Genomic DNA, 19840 nt, shown 5'->3' with positions numbered 1-19840 from the left:
AATAATAATAATAATGTAATAAGCATAATTGTGACGGACATTCTAAAAGTAGCCAGCAAGTGGCGCTCGCGCTTCAGAGATCAACACGACTCACCGTTTTATAGACTGAGCAGTGGCATCAAGAGTAAATTGATGAAACGTCACCAACTTCAAGAGGTTGACAAGAACCGGGAACCTTTCTAAACAAAGCATACATAGATGAACATAAAGCATTTGTGTGTATTCATTCGCCTCAGAGTTGACCTGCTTATCAAGTCAACCCACTGATGTCTGACCCATAATGAGCATGTATTCACTTAGTTCCAGGGATAAACACTGCAGAAGTTAATCTCACAAATGCGTTCCACACAGCACATTTGACGCCGTCCAAGTTAAACCTTTCAAAGCCGGCTTGTTAACACAGTAAACACATTTATTTAGAAGAGAGAAGCATCAACGGGAAGAATGCATTGGCGGCTGCGGCACTTAGGTCCTGGATCCTGAGGGGGGGGGACCTTCACACAACGTAAGCAAGCGAACACTGTCCGAGTGAGAAGGCTGTTCACCCCCGCAGTACACTCTGCTGCTCAAAAAGACAAGTTGTAACAACGCAGGCGGGGATAGAGAGGAGGAGCACCATTCACATGTACATTAAAGCTTTAATCAATCAGCATAATCTGACTCATAACACAATATTAACGCAAGTCATTTAGCAAGAGTTGGCACCTTTGATTAATATCTTTTTCAACAAACAAAAAAAAAGTTAGAAAAAGCCCAAAACGAATGCATCACAATAAGAAGAGCTTGCAAGAAAAGTTCGGTCACAACCTCAATTATTATAGACGTGTAGGCTTGAAACCTTTGTTGCATACAGTTGTTTTGGGAGCTCGTGGATATTTAAGCTGTTCTCTAAATTTCACTTCAGATATTACCTCAATTTATATTTGAAATGGTGTAGATTGTGAGCTCATGATAAGGATCAATGAATTCTATTTCAACAGTGTTGCTTAAAATATGGGATTGGTACATGGGCCGGTGGTCAAACTAATGTTGTTTCTATCTATCTACCTTATAACTGATAACTTTGAATTGGGTAATTATTATTTGAAGGATGGACTTCAACAGACAGCGTTGCACCAGTTATTCGTATATCCATCTCTTTTGTTTGTGTATAAAGTCCTTTAAACGTTCTCAGTAAAGCTAGTTTGAAATGTATGATTAGGTTGCATCATTAAAACCTAAGAAATATCTTAGATGGACAAGTCGATAGATACCTTTTTTTTCATTATCCACGGGCGGGGGGGGGATTTGCAAAGTCATTGTGGTATCAGCTCTAAAATAACTGCCAAAAAATAATAGTTTTAGGTGGCCTAGTGATAAATAAACCTATGTGCTGATTGTCTGTAAATGTAGCTATGACTTTGTTTTATTGATTGATGCCAAAAGAGAGAGAAACATCAGAATTAGTAGTATTCATACAATCCAGAATGAGTGGGAAATATCAGATTATGCTAACCTAGCCACATTTATTTCACGTTAGCTAGTAATTTGGTCTAATGTTGTTGGCATAATGTGTTGTAATTCAAGTTATATCGGGTTGTTATGGTCAAATAGACTTTTTAATGGACACTTAATATCATTTTTAATCAGAGTTTTTAAAGTGGCAGGTTAGTTGTTTCGACCATGCTCCATTATTACCTCTTTTACTCGTCATTCGAAACTTTGCAAGCTAACGTTACACAACAGCTACGCCTGACAGTTACTGGGTGTAAATGGTTATTAGCAACTTATCTCAAAGTAAGAACTAGTTTGTGTGGTGTTAGGTGATGTGTAAATCACTTTCATTAAAACTAGGTAAAGTTTGTACATACGAACAGCTGCTGCAACCCCGTCTTTCAAAACTGTTTGAATCCGTTTCTTTTCTGTATTTCCTGAAAAGCTGATACCTGCAAGTGTTTTAGAGACAATGATTGTGCGTGGTAAGATAGTGTGCTGTGCTAATACTTGTGCCTGATGGAACAGTGTGTGTATCTTCTGTGCTTCAATCAGCCTTTTCTGGGAGAGGGACTGTGTGCAAAAGCAGAGGCTTTGGTGTGTCGGTAAATGGCGTGGCGCCGACTGTGCTTCATGTTGTGCATTACAGTATTGGGTCACCATCGGATTTTGATGAAAGTGTGCATTTGATTCTTTGGACATTGAATTTGAATCAGAGTTTCATTTCTAAAATTAGATTCCTCAACTTCTAAACCTTCTTGAAGGTGATAAAAGGATAGAGCATTATTGCAGGGTAGCAACAATTAAAACAAAAAGAGTAATCGGCTGATAAAATAATATTTGCACATACTAGATCATCTCTATTTTAGAGATATAGAATGATAAATTCTGGATAATTAATATTTTGAAAATGGATAATAGATCTCTTCCTGATGAAGACCTCAGCCCCTAACTTACAGTATGTTTTTGCATGCCACACCATAAATTAGGGTTTTCATAAGGCAAAAACAAGACTCTAAAACTTTTAAATCGTACAGTTCTAGGTCCAAAATGTGTTCTCTGAACAGCATTACCCTCACTGTCGACTTGTGTTATCCCCCACACAATGCAATAAACCTTGTGTGGTTTCATTTGCAGGTCCTCAATTGGCAGACTTTGTGGGCCAACAGACTCTCGGTAGCACAAATCTTAAAATTGCCGGAGGGAACTGGGCCCTTATAGAGCGCTGCAGGAATGAGTCCTAAAACCCGTAAATGAGTCGGCATTTTCGTACTTCCGGTTCCCTTGTCTCGAAGTCAATGCTTTTTTTGAATGGGTCTTTGATTAGATCCCTGGAATAAGGTCTGTGGTTAACGTTTTGTTCTACGATCTACAATACATCAGTAAATATCCCACTAAAGCGTTTACGTTTCTTATAAAAGCCGGTCGCTAACAAGTGGCTGAATGAGACTTCAAGTCAACCACCTGTCCGGCTTTAGCTTTGTTATAAACCTTTGTTTGCCACAGAGCTTATTTTTTGCAATAATCCAAAATCCAATGGAAAAATCCCGTTGGCTTTTTGTTAGCTAACAAAAATACGTTATCCCTGCAGCGCTCTATGGCCAGAAATGTATCCTGGCTATTGTCACAGTGTCACTTAAGTAAGCCTCTCATTATTTATCAGCTGCAGACTTTCTCCGATCTGCTCTTATATAGAGAAATGCACAAATCAATAATCTAGCTCTCAAAACCAAAACACATAATATGAACTAAAAATGTAGCATTTTTCTTAAAACTGAAATGTCATTTTGTGTTTTTTTCCGCATGACAGCTTACAACAATGTTTTTACAGGAAAAAAATGATTAAAAATGGTTATAAAAGAAGGTACTTTAGAGGCAAAAAGTCTTTTAGAAGAAGAGACTGACTTGGGTTTTGTGCTCCTTTGGTTGTAAACTGCATCCTCAACCTGTGTTGGACAGCAGAAGAGAGTTATGGCCTTTTAAGAGCCTTGCAGCTTAAAAGTAGCTCTTGTTTTGTCCTTTTCAGTCTTTAGTCTCACTCCGCTGTCTGTGCATTTTTCTCTTGTCTGTCTTTTGCCTCCAGTCAAGGTTTGGTTTATGGTTGGTTGCCGAATGATCTCCGGGTTTATGTTTCACGTGATCAGACAGCAGTTGATGCAGCGGGGTCCCAGTCTTCTCTTCAGAGCTCCCTTCTTTTTCTTGGGAGTCAGGATTGCGATGATGGCCTCGTCAAACACCGTCTTCAGGCCCTTCTGCGTCAAAGCTGAACACTCCACATAGCAACATGCGCCGATCTGATGAGTAGAAAAGAAAGGACGGACCATCAGTCTAGAAATTCCAGTACAATAACCTGGTCAACCAGCAGTTATTATAGGTACATGTAAAGGAACATATTGTCTTTCCTGCCCAAGTTGTATGACAACATCTCACCTTTGTACAGTAAATAGGAAGCTAAAGCTGGCAGCTGGTTAGCTTAGCTTAGCATAAAGACTGGAAATAGGGGGAAACAGCTAGCCTTCTTCTGTAGTTAACAGAATCCTTCTAACAGCACCTGTGAAGCCCAGTCATTAACATGTTATATCTTGTTTGCTTAAGTGTAATAACATTGATTTGTTGGGGTTATATAAGCCAGACTATTTCACATAACCCCCTGTAAAATAGGGACCAAACATTTTTACACTTGACACGGATTAAACAAACGATATACGTGTATATATGTGTTAATTAGTGAGCTATAGATTACTTGCCAATATATTCTATTTAGCAGCCTAGCCGTTGTTAATGTTGTACCTAAAATGCTTCTTGGTATCTGCAGCCATTAAGAAATGACCTTATGTATGCATAAAGCCCCTCTCAGACATGCATGCATAAGCGTGATGGCAATTTTACATGATCTCATGTTTGTCACAACCATGTAGCATTTCTGTATTGATATGCTCCATTATGGCTCATGTCTGGAGTGAATGGAAAAACTCCTCATACAACAATAATCATCAGTCTCCCTGCATAAAGAGTGCAAACTATTTCTTGGCCAGGAGCAATGACTTCGCCAGGATAGTTGTTTCCCCTGTTTACGAGCCTTTATGCTACGCTAAGTTAAGCTAACTGGCTCGAGCTATCCTTTACAAAAATCATTTGTATTCTACAGCGAATCTATTCTTTTATCCAAATTGTTGGAACTGTGTTTGAGGGTTCTGAAAAATACCATCAGTAAGTGTTGTTAAAGAAACTTGTTTTTTAAAGATTACCAGGAATTCATGTTTCATAAAAGTTGATGCTTTTACACGAGAGGCTAAAACTGGGGATAGTCGCTATTCATGATCTGTCGTATCTAGGAAATGTATAAAAACGGTTCTATCCATTTGGAGCATTGTTTCTAAAGCATTTCTAATCTTGACATGGATTTGAATAGGTCATCTACAACTCCAACATAGAGTAGTAGGTAATAGTAACGTCAAAGGTCAAATGCTGCAATCCCATTTCATGATGCCAAAAGAATCGACTTTATATAAGTCTAGATTGTCATTTTTTAACGTTTGACTTGTATTCTCTGTTTCTGCCTGACAGGAGCGATTAATCACAGACCACATTTGGTATCTACGTCCTACAGCCTGGCTCTCCTCTGGACGTTCACGTTGACCCAGAATGTATTCCTCGATTCCCTTCGAGGCAAGGAATGTACATGAGGTCTAAATACAGGCATTTCACTGAGGAAATAGCATTCCTACAGAGACATTCGTGGGTCAAATCATCACACAGGAACCTAACTGGACCTGACAGCTGACTCCTACAGCACTGAAAGTGAAAATGTAAGATTCTAGTCTCTTTTGCCAGCTACTTATTACTTGTCTTTTTCGGTATAGGACAAACATACAAACCTCTTTTGCTAGTTTCTGTCCTTGCTCAGTGGGTATGGGCTTCTCCTTCATGTCATTCAGTTTGGCAATGGTCTTGGGGTCATCACGAAGGTCAATCTGAAAGAGATAACGGAACATTTCTTCTGAGCTAAGTCACCGTTATAATCATAGCCTGTACATAACAAGTGGACGTAGTCACCATGACGTCCCCCATTTGTTTGTAGACTGCCGTTTTGAAGCATCGAGTTCAGCATTTTGCCTGTCGCCATCTTGGTTTTTGTCCGTCACCATCTTGGTTTTTGGCAACCAGAAGTGACACAAGAGGGTGGAACTAAATACAACCGAATGCTGAATAAGACATTTTAAGGCGACCAAAACGTTACAATTATCTTTTAATGAACTGAAAACGAAAATACCTGTAAATAACAAGATAGCCCCGCTCTAAAGCAAACCCTGCTTTATTGTCTATTTTTCTCTCAATGGGACCACAATACTAAATAGTGTCATGCAGTATTGAAGAGGACTAGAACTAGATGTAGGATCATTTTCTCATAATTTCTACAATCTGACTTTTATTTGCAAGCAGAGGAGTCACCCCCTGCTGGCCTTTAGAAAGAATGCAAGATGTTGGCTCTTTCGCATTGGCTTTACTTTTCATAACCTGAGGATGCTGTCTGTTTATAATATGGATATCAGTTGAATACTTTGTTAATAGTTTCTCATCAACGCCTGATTTCACAACATCAAATCGGGCATTACAGCACTTTTCTCCGCACTAAGCATAGCCACGAGAGCTGAACTGTATAACTGACTTTTCATTTTGAAACAAAGCCATGTTGGCCCACACTTCCTGCTCTTGTGCAAAGCGATTTCACAGCAAACCACAAGGTTCCTCACTCTTCTTTCATTCATTGCAATGCTCAGCACACACAACTCATCCCTATCTCAGTAATAAGCAGCTAATGATAAATGCATCCACCTGCACAATCTCACTGCGAGCGACCTTCATCAACCCTTTTCTCTACTGGTGTGATTTGTGGCAGCGTGGCTCACTGTTCGTGCGTACATATCAGCATCCAGCCGAAAAGCAGCGAGCGAGTTATTACGGGAACTGATAAAAGGGCAGTAAACATCAGCTGACACACGATAAATCAGACACCCACTCCGTCCTCCTCACCACCGCTGGGCCTTGGCTGCACTGGCATTTGGTTGCCAGGGAACAGAGACCAAAAACCACCCACAAGTGAGCACTCATTTTTTGGACATATGGTATTGGCAGTGGGTTTTAAGGCTTAAGAAATAATCCATTTTTTAGGATTGGTGTCATCTCTTAAAATGTTCATGAGTTGAGTGATGCTTTGATTGAAGATCACAAGACATAAGCCCAGCTTTTGTAGCTTTGCATAATTAAATTGCTGGTTAAAACATTTGTGATTTAACGATTACCTTTAAGGCAATGAGGACTCTTGTACCAAGCCACATACCTTTCAAACCTGTATGAGCCAGCTCAGCCTGAGGACCCCAGCCAGGTCTCTGGCTTGACTGAATAAATTAACTCTTCTTTGCCATGGCTCAGGTTTAAATTGTAACACTACAACATTGTAATTAGGTGTAATTGTAATGTATGGTGGTGTGATTGTTGGCTCAATCTGTCTCTGTATTTTGTGAAAACGGTGAGAAAGGCCAATTACATTTTGCCAGAGCTCAAGGGGACATTTTCAAATGTCTTGTTTTGTCTGCCCAACAGTCCAAAACCCAAAGACATTCCATTTATAACAATACATGACAAAGAAAAGCACCACATCCTCCCATTTGAAAAGCTAGTTACAGCAGTAGTTTAGCATTTTTGCTTGAAAAAAAAGAAGATCTGACTGCGGGCTATACAGTCAGAACTTCTCTTGTGAGGTTTTGTGATTCTCTATGTCTTCTGTGCATTATGCAAACCTCCTTCAGGATTTGGAAACATGCCCATGGCAACACAACCATGGTGCATATTTGTCTCTGAATTTAATAAATTGCTCTGAGGGCCTCAGTGGCCTCTTGAGGTTAAATTCACATTGTAGCTGACAAGTGAGCTTGTCTGATCCTTAACAGTAACAACAGCAAAACGCCAAAGTAGTCTAATTCTTTTCTTTTACAATCGGTCCTAAAACTTGACAGTTTGTCATATCATTTTGATACGGGGTAGGTAGAGATGTGATATTGTATCCAAGCAAATACATGAGTACAAAATCACATACAAGCAGTAACTTGAAGCTGAGCATGAAGTAATGGTGTATTCCGAACTCACCTGAGTGCCAATGAGCAAGTAGGGGACACTGGGTGCATACTCCTGCAACTCAGGCACCCATTCCTCGCGCACGTTCTGGAAACTGGCAGGGTTTACCACCGAGAAGCAGATAAGGAAGACATCGGTCATCGGGTAGGACAGCGGCCTCAGGCGGTCGTAGTCCTCCTGGAAGAGGACGGGACAGGAATAGTTACCATTCGGGGTCAGGGGAGGACGGATAGGTGAGCAGACGTGATTCATTTCCGTTTCTCAACTTCTGAAAATTACTGCTCATGAATTATTAAAGCAGGTGAAAAATGAGCTCTGAACACAGACAGACTTTTACTCATGTGCTCAGCTATCTCCTTGGCTGTTTTATGGGAATGATGTGGAATATTATGACAGGAAGTGTACGCCTGAAGAACTGTACTTTGGAATTGCGCTATGAAGAGGAAAGACTGAAGAGGATGACCTTCATGCGAGAGCTGACAGAAATGCTAACGGATTACTTTCTGTCCTTTTGCACAAGGCATCGCCACAGGACACCGAAAACCAGACACATTGCCATCTCCCATATTTGTGCGGCGCGAACGGCTCATTCACACACTGCTCTTTGTGCGTCTGAGCAAGCGCCCTCTTGTCCTAAATGAAGATAAACCCTCTTGACAGAGTGTCCGACTTGCACACACATATGAATATTCACGACCCTTCCGACTTCTTCTTCTAATGGCACAAATCTGGATGCTTGTCTGCCTACTAGCTTGAAGACGAGGGCGATCAATGGATCTCCAGTAATTCGATATGACTCAACCAGACCAAATAGGACCAAGTGAATCAATCTCTCTCTCTCTCTCTCTCTCTCTCTCTCTTGTCTGGGGAACTTTATTGCCCACATCCCTGAAATCAAAGCAAATTGGATCCCATTTTGCCAGACGGTTGTAACAGGGCGACAAAGTGCTGGAATGACAGCCTTTCATTCTGATGCCTTCAGTGAGTCCCATTCTCTGCCAAACACATGCTAAACAGTCCAAGACGATCACACTGCTATAACCCCAGAAACAATTATTTCTCACACAAGCGCATTGAGGGGAATGGTTATGCAAAGGAGCTCAGGATTCTCCAAACAGCAGTAGAACAGCCAGGCAGAGTGTGTCATCTTTTGTTGCCCGTGTAATGAATTCAGGATATACTGACTTTATATTTGATCGGAGTAGATGATGAAAGCGGCGTACAAATCTTCAGGCCCGTGCTTATACTGGAGATACTGCGCTCCACTGGAGTGGGTCAAGTGGATGCGAGTCAAAAATGTATGAGTTGCTCATCCTCTTACTTCCAAATGAGTAGAGTGTTTCACAGCTCGGCACATGCAGGAATTTTAAATCATCCTTGTGAACTTCTTCAAGTGCCAGCAGGTTGGGAACCATCACATGAGATGATTCAGTGTTTTGACAGTCAGTCATTTGAGTAGCTTAAGTGTGACCGACAGCTTACCTGACACTATCTGAATTCCCTTATGTGGTGAATCAGTTAAGAATGCAAACCATCTGGTGCTCCATGCAGGCTGAGGCAAAGGATAAGGATGATTCGCAAACACCATGTGACAAGTCTGACTTTGAAATATGGTGAAAGAACAACATAAAGACCTAGATATGTATTCAGTTCACTGAGACACGGGCAGCGTGATGCGCATCACATTTGGCAGTATGACATAATATGTATGAATACATTTGTCAACTCTCACAGATTTTGTCATACCGTTGTGGTGTCTAACCCTTTTAATATGGTGGCTGTGTTGCACTAATGAATGAGCAGGACCGCTTTGTGGAAATATTGGATTTCTACGTGATTTTTGCGATGTGTTGAAGGCATTTATTCACTGGGTTAGACCAAAACAGACATTCTTATCTTGTTATATCCATTAATTATCCATTATTAGAAAATAGATTTTTCCAGAAAATGTACTTTATATATATTTAAATATATATATTGACATTCTGATTAATCTAAATCTAGATCTTATGTATATCCTGATATAGATTATTATCTGAAAATTAAATTGAAACATTTTTGCCAATGCTAGCAGTGTGGCTAAAACATTTTTGATCTTTAGCGTAATGTCTCGACAACTATTGGATATATTGCCACGACATTTAACACAGACATTTATAATCCTTATCGTTCCCCTTTGGGATGAATTGTTATAACTTTGGTGATCCCGTTACTTTTCCACTAGCGCCATCATCAGGTCAACATTTGAATTTGTCTGATACTTTGCTTTATGATCTAATACCTGCAAAACTAATGTTGTTCCCCACAGCCTCAGCTGTACATTGCGCTAATTATGAAATGTTAGCACGCTCACATGCTACACTGAGATTTTGAACATACATGTCGACCATCTGCGTGTTAGCAATGCTATTGCGAGCATGTTAGCGTGCTAACATTAGCACTTAGCTCAAAGCAGTGCTTTGCCTCACAGAGCTGCTAGCATGGCTGTACTCTCTTTCTAATCACATTTTTAGTCAGACAACCGCTTCCGAGGTCAAGAAAGAACTTTGACGATCATTTTAGAATTTTTCTAGATGAAATAACTAGATAGGAGAGTATGTTTGGTGCTAATCACGCCAATGAAATACCTGAAAGATATATCACGTTGATACAACAATACTTTAAAGCAGTGGTCCCCAAACTACGGCCCGCGGGCCGGACACGGCCCGCCTCCACATTTGGTCCGGCCCCCTGAACAATACCAGAGACGCATTATGATTTTTTTTCAGGCTGCACAATTAATCGAATTTTAATCTCGATCACGATTTTGGCTGCCACGATTAAATGAGCATGATCGTCTGCGATATTGACGTTTAAAATACGTGCTCTGCTACATATCAAATCAAACGCTTCCTGAATCAGCCAACCACCAGGGGGCGAACAAGATGAGAGCTGTCATGCGCGCACCCTGTAGGAGTAGAAGAGTAGAAGAAGTAGAAGAGCCGAGAGACGAGAGCTTGAAGGACGAGTACTTGTGCTTAATTTATTTACACGCCGGCATGTCATGTCTGTCACTACATGGTCGCGCGTTTTTAATTCCCCTGCTCTCTGTATCGCGCACAGCGGTGTTCCGCCCCGATCCGCGCGCACGATGCAACAGTCGCTCACCTGCGAGTAGCACGCACGTAGCACCCCCCCCCCCCCCCCCCCCATAATCGTGCGGCCCTAGGTCAAACGATATGTTCAGTGATGTGGCCCTCACAGGAAAAAGTTTGGGGACCCTGCTTTAAAGACTTTAAAATATTTCCTACAGTGGTCTAATACAACCGGAAATATCGAAGGGGTTGTACGTTGGTATAAACGGTAGAGCAAAATCTGTAACAGTCAACATATTTATATTGAGACAAACCTAGACACTAATGTTATGCAGCTCCTTTTACCCTCTTGGGGAGAAAATGTAAAAGCACGTATGTTTTTGCATTCATACATTATGTGCCGTCATCCGTCCCCAAAGATACACTATATCCGTCACATGGGATCAAGAAGTCTCTCTCTGTGTGTGTGTGTGTGTGTGTGTGTGTGTGTGTGTGTGTGTGTGTGTGTGTGTGTGTGTGTGTGTGTGTGTGAACCCTCCGATCCCCCGGTGAGCCGCAGACATAAAGGAACACAGATGTAAGCCACTCAGTAGTTTACTGTAAACGGGCCCGGAGCTTCTCTGAGACCCATCTCCGCACATTTCTCAGCACACCCCCGACACACTACCAAAGACAGTGTGCCCGCTAGCCACTCAAGAGTGTATATAAGGAGACACAGACAGGACTGTGTACTCCCACGTAGCTCCAGGCGCTCAATCTTGTATTTGATCTGCGCTCGGTCCAGAAATGTTTACACTCAGGCGGCTGTGAAAGTTTCCAACAGACGTACATGTCTGACATGTTAGTTACATTAGTACGGTTTATGAGTGCATCAGTGAGACATTGCACGGCAGTCTTTCCAAGGTGGTGCAACAGATATGATGGGAGGAAAGGAAGGAATGAAAGAAAGAATACAAGAGGGGCTTCTCTATTAAACGCTAACTTCTCTCCATCCATCTCCACCATGGCTGCGTCTTCATTCAGGCCGCCGTGTGACTGCGCTCTGTTGACTCAGTGACACATGGGTGCAATGATATCAGTGAGTCATTCCCTCCTCCCACCGCTCTCTCTCGTCTCTTTCTCCTTTTCCTGCGCCTATCTGTCTCCTCGGGGCTCCGTAAACCAGAGTCGGAGACGCCTGCTCCCACATGGCTGCCGGATGGGAACGCAAGCTCAGACACAAGACGTTGCTATTCACGAAGTTCGCCTCTGATCTGCAAATCTGCACATTTCGCGGAGCTGGATTTAACCTCCGGGATAAAAAAAAAGAAGCTATTTATGCTCGTTTTTATTTTACTGTCCTTTTTAATGGTGATTAATGATCATTAATCACAGCTTGAGCACTGATGCACTCTGTCTATTCATGCCTGTGCGGTGGGAGCACATCCTGCCATGCTCCTTTCAAACATTTAATGGCAGTGGCACACAAACTGTGCACGGCACGACATAAATTAAGACCTCTTTATGAATCATTTGAGGGAATTATGAATCTCTTTTCATGTAAATCATTTCCCCTAAAATGTTACTTAATATACTACTGTAGGTGGAAAATATGATATGAAAGAATATTTTTAAAGTCGGTGGTGCTGAAATGATTTATTGATTAGTTAAGACAAAAAAACAATCACTTAAAATGTTGAAAGATATTTAAAGGGAAATGCCATCAATTTCACACAATGGGAAATACTACTCCAACTGTTGTGCTCAGCATGTGGAAACAGCTGTCTAATGTCTTCTGTGACTCTGAAGTCCCTGATGATGTCATCAGGGCGTATATCAGCCAAACAAAATTGCTTGCGGATGAGGCTGATAATATACTACAGTTTTCTAATGACGAGACCAAAACTAATGATGACTTTATCCAACTAACAAGTATTGTGCATGTATCCAGAGCTCGTATTCCTCTGTGCCATTGAGTTCCATTGTTGTCCAAAAGCTATGAGAAATGCATCAGTGAGCCACGCTGTTGCACTCAGTGTCCCTTCGTTACCACAAACACACACACACACACACACACACACACTGCATTTCATTTTGAATCGATCACACTCATTTGAGGACCAAAATGTGTGTGAATCCGCAGCTGAAAATAGTTCCCAACATATGCATTATTGTTGCTTTCTCATAGGATTCGTTTCCAATAACAAGCATACAGCTTCTGTTACACTAGCTGAGCTGTTTGATAAATGTACAGTTGCCAAGCATGAAATTCTGCTATTGGTTGCATCACAAGATCCGGTGTTTTCGGAGCTTCACCCATGCTAGGGACTAAAAGTCCGGGAAATCTCTGCCTTTGCTGTGCCAATTTTGAGTGTGGCGACTTTATGGAAGTGCAAAACTAAATTGCTGGAGTGCCCCTTTAATGGAGACACCCAAGGCGGACAAGTGGGTTGCCCTGCCAGGTTTGAATTACTCTTGGTAATTCGGTATTTCACCTAGACAACATTTTCTAGTATTTTCTGACATTGTCAGACAAATCCATTAACGTAAAACCATTTTCCAGTCCAACCCTCACCCCCATCCCCACCTGCCACCCTCCCACCCCCTCTGGGACATCTGGAGGTCACTGGGCCACTTTGGTTTGCTGAGTCAAAAAGGACTCATCGGACTGTACCAAACAGTAACGGGGGAGGGGGTTAGCGGGTGACGTGAAGTGAAATACAGCTTGGGGGGTCACTGGGGGCATCGTTGGTACGAATACCATCCCAACTCCTCAGTCCCTCTACCTAAAGCGTCTCCATGGCGAACACGGCACTTAACATCCGCTTCCTGTTTCCTCCTATTCCTCCCCGGGCAGCGGTGCTAGATTTCCTTGAGTGCAGCAAGCAGCAGAGGCAGCAGCAAGAGGAGGATGATTGAATGAATAAGTAAAAGCTTTCCCCTCTGTTCCTCGTCACATTCGGCGAAAAAAAAACAGACTCCGCAGACCTTCCATATGGAATAGTTCAATAGGCGGCGGCTGGAGGGCGCGACGTGGCGAGCGCGCAGACAACAACGGGGCAGGGCAGCGGTATCATTACACCGGCAGACCGAGCACAGCCGGCAGGCGGGATTGTGCGGCCCTGACATGTTAAGGGGCTTGTGTCTGCAATGCTGCCGATGCCCTCGTGGAACAGCGAAGAATTGTGGGGGCTACAGCCGAGCCAGGAATATCATTATTGGGGGGGGGGGGGGGTGAAGCCAGTTGAACATGTGTCGCCCAGGCCAGATAGTGGAGTTGTTGGGGGGGGGGGGGGGGGGGTTTGACATGAAAGAGTCATAAGTTGGAAAAAAAAAAAAGGGAAAGGAAAATGAAACTGAGAGGACTGAATTAACCAGTTTCTGGGCAATTCCACCCCCCCCCCCCTTCCTCTTTTCAGTCTTCCTTTCACTGTCTCCCCCTCTCTTTTTGGGGCGCAGGGTCTTTGATCAGATGCTGCAGCTATAAACATTACCAGCTGGCCTTGTGCTCCACATAGAGAGGTCAACGGAGTCGGGGCTGTGTGTGTGTGGGGGGGGGGGGGGGGGTTTTCAAGGAGCAGTAACTCTACTCTCGGTGGCCGGCAGCAGCGACGGCAGACATCTGGGAGAACTTCTCCATTTCAGAGACACTCTGAATCAGCTAAAAAGAAACCCTGCTCCGACACACACACACACACACACACACACACACACCGTATCAAACAATAAAATAGACAATAAGGTTGTGTTCCTCTTTCTTGCAAGCGAGTTGTAACACCTCTACCATCTGTTTTCCCCGAGACCAGAAATACAACGCAGCCACAGGTAGCTGTTCGGGAGGGAAGACGGAGGCGGTGATTTGCTATTCATGGAGTTGTGCATTCAGCGTTCGTGAATGAACGGAGCAGAGAGGACTCGGTTGACCTTTCAAGCTGCACGTTTTTGTTCTTTCCGATGGATGGATCGGATTGCAGATTGTGCCTCGTTCTGAATTCACACAGTTATATCTGGCCCGGAGGAAAGCGTTAACTATTCAACATTTGACATGTGCACAGTTTTCAGTCGACCGGAGGGTTAAAGGCCTCGGGTCGCTGTTGACAAGTCTTACAGCATAGCTGAAGGGAGTCTTGTAGTTCTTGTGTTTTTATTCAGCGTTTCTCACCAGAAGGCCTCGCACTTATGTGTACTGCTGCGACGTATCCTCACACGGCGATCTGTGGGATTTCTTACCAAAAAGTTATCTTCTGTGCATTTTCCTGCGAAAGCCAGCAACTCGGGTCAATTTCCACTCGGTACGTTCACACAGTCTTTTCAAAATAAACTTCCGTCTTAACAGGAAACTACTCAGTTGGGTTTAGGCAACAAAACTACTTGGTTAGGTTGAGGAAAAGATTGTCGTTTGGGTTCGAATAACCACAGAAGTGGCGTAACTACACTACGCAAGTTTACGAGACAAATAAATCGCCATTGACTTCTCGTTTCACGCGGGGAACGAACAGCAGTCTGTGTTTGTTTCACCAATCCACCTCCCGTCCCACCCGCCCTGTGTTAGCTTAAGTGGTCTTTATATTTCCTCGTTCATCATTATGTGGATAACATCCGGAATCATTTTGTGGGATATCTACGAATTACGGCACATTATTTTTCACAGGTATAGCTACGACTGCTGGATGAGACCAGTCTGACTGCTGCCAGGCCCCTTTACGTCGAACACGATACAAACATTGCTCCATAGCGCTTCTAGTGGTCAAAAACTCCACAGGGCAGCTTTAAGATTTCTGCTATGGACATGAAATACTAGGGCTAATGTCCCGTCTAAAACATGCGTATTAATGATCTACGTCTGCAACCAAGAATTTTTTTCATTTTCAATTAATCTTCAAACCTTTTCAACAATTAATGGATTATCAAATTTGTTTCCGACCAATTTGTGTTGATAACTTGACTCATTATTTTTGCTCTAGTCTAATTAATTAATCCTATATCCTAATAATTATCTAATACCCCTTTTCCACCAAAAATAAGCGTCTCTATGTGGGGTTTTAGACACGGGAAAACATGCTAAAAGTAGGTGATTCCTTTCTTATTGCCAGTAGACAAGTCTGCCTTTCTGTTTGTTGTCTTTTTCTGGTGTGTCATGATCGACTTCACCGGAAGCCGGGTTAGTAAACAGCGAAAATGCTATGCTGGTTACTTCTTCTTTTATTTATTTATATATATATATATATAGATGATACTTATTCAGTCTCTCTTTCAAACTCTCAAACCGGAGTTGGTGATTGTTGGAACAGTGGAAAACCAGCAAAGATGGTTTTGATGAGTTTTACTTTGTTTCTGTCGAGTTTGAGTGAAGTGTGTTTTGACATTTTCAGCGAGCTAAACTTACTGTTATCTGACTGGAGTCTGCTGGCTTTGAGGAGAGCACATTAATAATACATTTTGCACGTTAATAAATTCTAATAACTGTCCAAATACCTGCTGATTTAATTCGATTTAATTCACTTCAAAGCGCGTCACATTCCATCGCACCGGAAAATGGCAAAAAAAAAGTATAGTTTTTCTACATAATGTCATGTTTCCATCATCATCTGCCGATCGGAGCTGGAACCGATTGATATTTGTGACTACCGCAGAGTCATTTGTCCAGAATGAATGCCGACTGTGACCTTTACCACTGAAGACAAAAACCAGATGTTAGTGGGTGTTAGTGGGGGTTTTCCTTGTCCATTGGGAAGGGGTCTTACGTTATCACACAGACCAAAAGACCATTTTTGCCCTTAAAACTTAAGTCTGGAGGTTCTGGTGGCGAATAACGCACCGTGTCCTCAATGAGCCTGTGTCTGTCATGTGTTAAGATGACTTCCTCTGTTTTTGTGTGTTTAGACTCGCTCTTCTGCTGACTGGGAACATTATTGTATGTGTGTGTGTGTGTGTGTGTGTGTGTGTGTGTGTGTGTGTGTGTGTGTGTGTGTGTGTATGTGGGGGGGGTTGGTTTTTCAGTACAGTTTTAACTCTTGCCCGCTGAATGGCACATTGTGAAGAAAAAGCCCATGCATTAGGGCAGCCCTGTTTAACAAACCTGTGACATCACTATTGGACATAGGAGCCCTGTTCTCCACATAATAGAACTATTGAACCCCCCCCCCCCCCGTCACTAGCCATCACTGTCCATGGCACACACACACCACACTCTGGCAGTAAACCCATATGCGGAAAAAAAAAAAACGTCACCTGTTGCAGCTTAGTGTCTGGCCTGAATATGGGGCCTGTGGGCCCGTCGGGTAGTTATTGGTCCCAGGAGTGCATGGGGAGACCGAGATAGAGGGAGTGTGTGTGTGTGTGTGTGTGTGTGTGTGTGTGTGTGTGTGTGTGTCCCGGTGTGTCCTTGACATGTTTGGCACCCAGCCAGGGAAGAAGAGAAAATCAACTGTACCTGACCAGCTGTGTCATACAGTCCCAGCAAGTACTGCTTTCCACCGACGTTGACACTCACTGCGAGGAAATGACAAAGAGCATGTTGAGAGGAGGAAGGGAAGGGGAGAGGATGGGGGGATGGCAGAAAGGGAGGGAGGGGTCCCCCCCAACCCCTCTCTGCTATGAAGGAGGCAAACAAGTGGTTTTGATTATAGCAACAGATGCAGGCCAATGCAGTTGTGGGGGAAGAGTGGCAGAGGAAACGGGGAATTCACTCACTCTTATTAGATTTGATTTGACTAAAGGCTACACAAACACACAGACTAGCAGATCAACATGACGTGATGTCATTATTAAACGCCCATAGACACAGCAGATGATGTATTCCTACCTGCATAATGATCAAAGACTGTGGGCACATACTCTTCTGGAAAGGCGTCGTTGGCATAGCTCATCAGGAGACACGTTTTGCCCACCGCACCGTCTCCCACCACGACGCATTTTAACATGATGGTACCGGTTCCGTTAGCCATGGTCCCGACCTTACCATCATCACCAACGGACCCCCGGCGCACTGTTGTCCTGACCCCGCACGGCGGGCATCACCAGCGTCGGAGGCGGACAGCGCGGGGCACAGAGTCGGACTGGAACTGCATCTTTCACCACCACCACCCGGTCACAGTTGTAGCGTCCTCCCCAAAAAAGTAACCGTGAAGTGGGCCGGCATACAGAATGAACCACTCAGTCCTGAGAGGTGTTAATGCGGGGTTTTTCCCCTCTACAACCGCCCCTCTCTCAGCACCGCGGGTGCCGCTCCGTTGCTGCCGCCGCTCCGTCGTTCCCCGCTCTCTCTATCTCTCTCTCTCTCCACAGTGTGCCCCCCCCACGCCCGTGCTCTCTCTGTCGCTGCCTGTGCGCACTGTGCTGCTGCCGCTGGTGGACAAGGTGGGTGCGCTTGCTGGAGAGGCGGAGCTAGGGTTTGAAAACGAGGGGCTCTGGATAAAGTACACTCCGCCTGGTGGGGATGTGTGGACCGAGGACTGTGAGGAATTACATCATACATTTAAGAAAGCTAATATGCAAACATTGGCCTACATTCTATTAGTCCTTATATGAGAAGGGCGTCACCCCACAGGAGATACAACAGTATCCTGGAGATGCTAATGAGTATAACTACCACATACACCATAGGGCTCTGTTGGACTATAACCATAATGATAATAACTTAGTTCACCAGTGAGGCCCAACAAAGCAAGACAAAGAGTTAAACCCTGATAAAACAGATGAAACAATAAAAGCAATCCATACCATACAAATAAAATAATAATAAAATAAAATAATTTACGAAAGTAAAATATTATCAATAGTAAAATTAAAATAATTTAGTAAAATAAAATAATAATATCAATAATAAAATTAAGCATTGAGACAAAAAAGCCAGTCTGTAAAAATAGGTTTTAAAAAGCCATTTGAAAGAGATTGCTGATTCTGAGAGCCTTATCTCCTCAGGCAGGTTGTTCCAAAGCCTTCTAGGCTTTAGGCTGATACAGTTTATAGTTTACAGTCTAGATACAATAAGTCCACGCAGGAACATCGTGGCTTTAACGTGTCCATAAACCCCACTATAACCTAAAACTCCGTCCCTAAATAAAGACAACAGTGATGTTATCTTGATTTCACTTTGGCTAGACGTGCATCTTCAGACAGTAAGCGCACACCCCGCCTGTCATGTCGAAACTTCAGAAGTCTTCTAAATTTAGGGAAGTCTCTGTGTGCTTCTCACATGACGTTGAGGTTGAGGAGATGAATGGATAAAGAGATAAGACACATGCTGTGCTACTGTGTGTGTGTGTGTGTGTGTGTGTGTGTGTGTGTGTGTGTGTGTGTGTGTGTCTGGATGGTTGTGAGACAGGAGCAGGGAGCTGCAGATGGAGACGCCACAGGAGGAGGTGTGTGTGTTTGGGAAAGAAAGAGGGTACAGATACAGAGATTTGACCTCTGCCTTGTAGTCGACCAGGTGTGTGCTGTCTCCTCGAATTAGCTCACTTATAACTTCAAAGCATGTGTCTCTACACATGGAAAGGAATGTGCACGCACACACACACACACACACATGTCCTTTTTCCGTCTCTCTTAATCTCTCTGGTCTCTAGGCCAAGTGTTCCTAAAGCGAGGGCCTGCTATCGGGGTCGGGGGGGGGGACGGCTAAAAAAATGTGTAAAGTAAGATAACAAATGAAGACATCGTGACATAATCAAGTCAGTTGACGGGGCACTTTCTGATTTACTGATACAAATAAGAAGAAAGCGGTAACAGCAAATAAGTGCAGCAATTGAACTTAAATACAATAAAAAAAACTGCCAATATTTGAAAAGTTCTGTAAAATACGGATCTAATAAAATACTAAAAATACCTTTAATACATTACACATGCTAAATGTGGTTGAATCCTATTACATTTTCTATTTAAATTCATACAGCTGTTTGCTGTAAAAAAATCAAAAATCAGCAGAGTCACAGTACAGCTTCTCCTTTTACACCCTTTTTCTCCGTTTCCTGGTTGAAACTAAACTCTGAGTCCGTCTATAGGCAGATCTCTTGGCTGACGGTCCCTAGACTGCCTGAGCTGTCCAATCAGCTGCGATGAGGGGGGGGCTAGGGGCGGGGCCGAGGATTCTCCTGCTATCATCACATTTGACAGCTGCTGCAGCAGCTCAGATGACCAAACAACAATTCAATTACCTCATGTAGTACTCCTGCCGAAGG

General features: G+C 43.1%; 1 protein-coding gene across 1 annotated transcript; it reads right to left on the bottom strand.

The window, feature by feature from the left end:
* On the bottom strand, positions 1–17980 carry rhoq (ras homolog family member Q). Its single transcript, XM_079169210.1, has 5 exons — positions 17467–17980; positions 17095–17153; positions 7621–7785; positions 5352–5447; positions 1–3767 (listed from the first exon to the last, which is right to left on the bottom strand). The coding sequence occupies exons 1-5, from the start codon at positions 17606–17608 to the stop codon at positions 3606–3608; spliced, it is 624 nt and encodes a 207-aa protein (XP_079025336.1). The 5' UTR covers positions 17609–17980; the 3' UTR covers positions 1–3605.
* Between the last annotated feature and the right edge of the window lie 1860 nt (positions 17981–19840).

Source organism: Pholis gunnellus (assembly GCF_910591455.1).
Source record: "Pholis gunnellus genome assembly, chromosome: 11".
NCBI classification, from domain to species: Eukaryota; Metazoa; Chordata; class Actinopteri; order Perciformes; family Pholidae; genus Pholis; species Pholis gunnellus.
The sequence above is the reverse complement of the archived record's forward strand: the minus strand, read 5'-3'. Positions and strand labels throughout refer to the sequence as shown.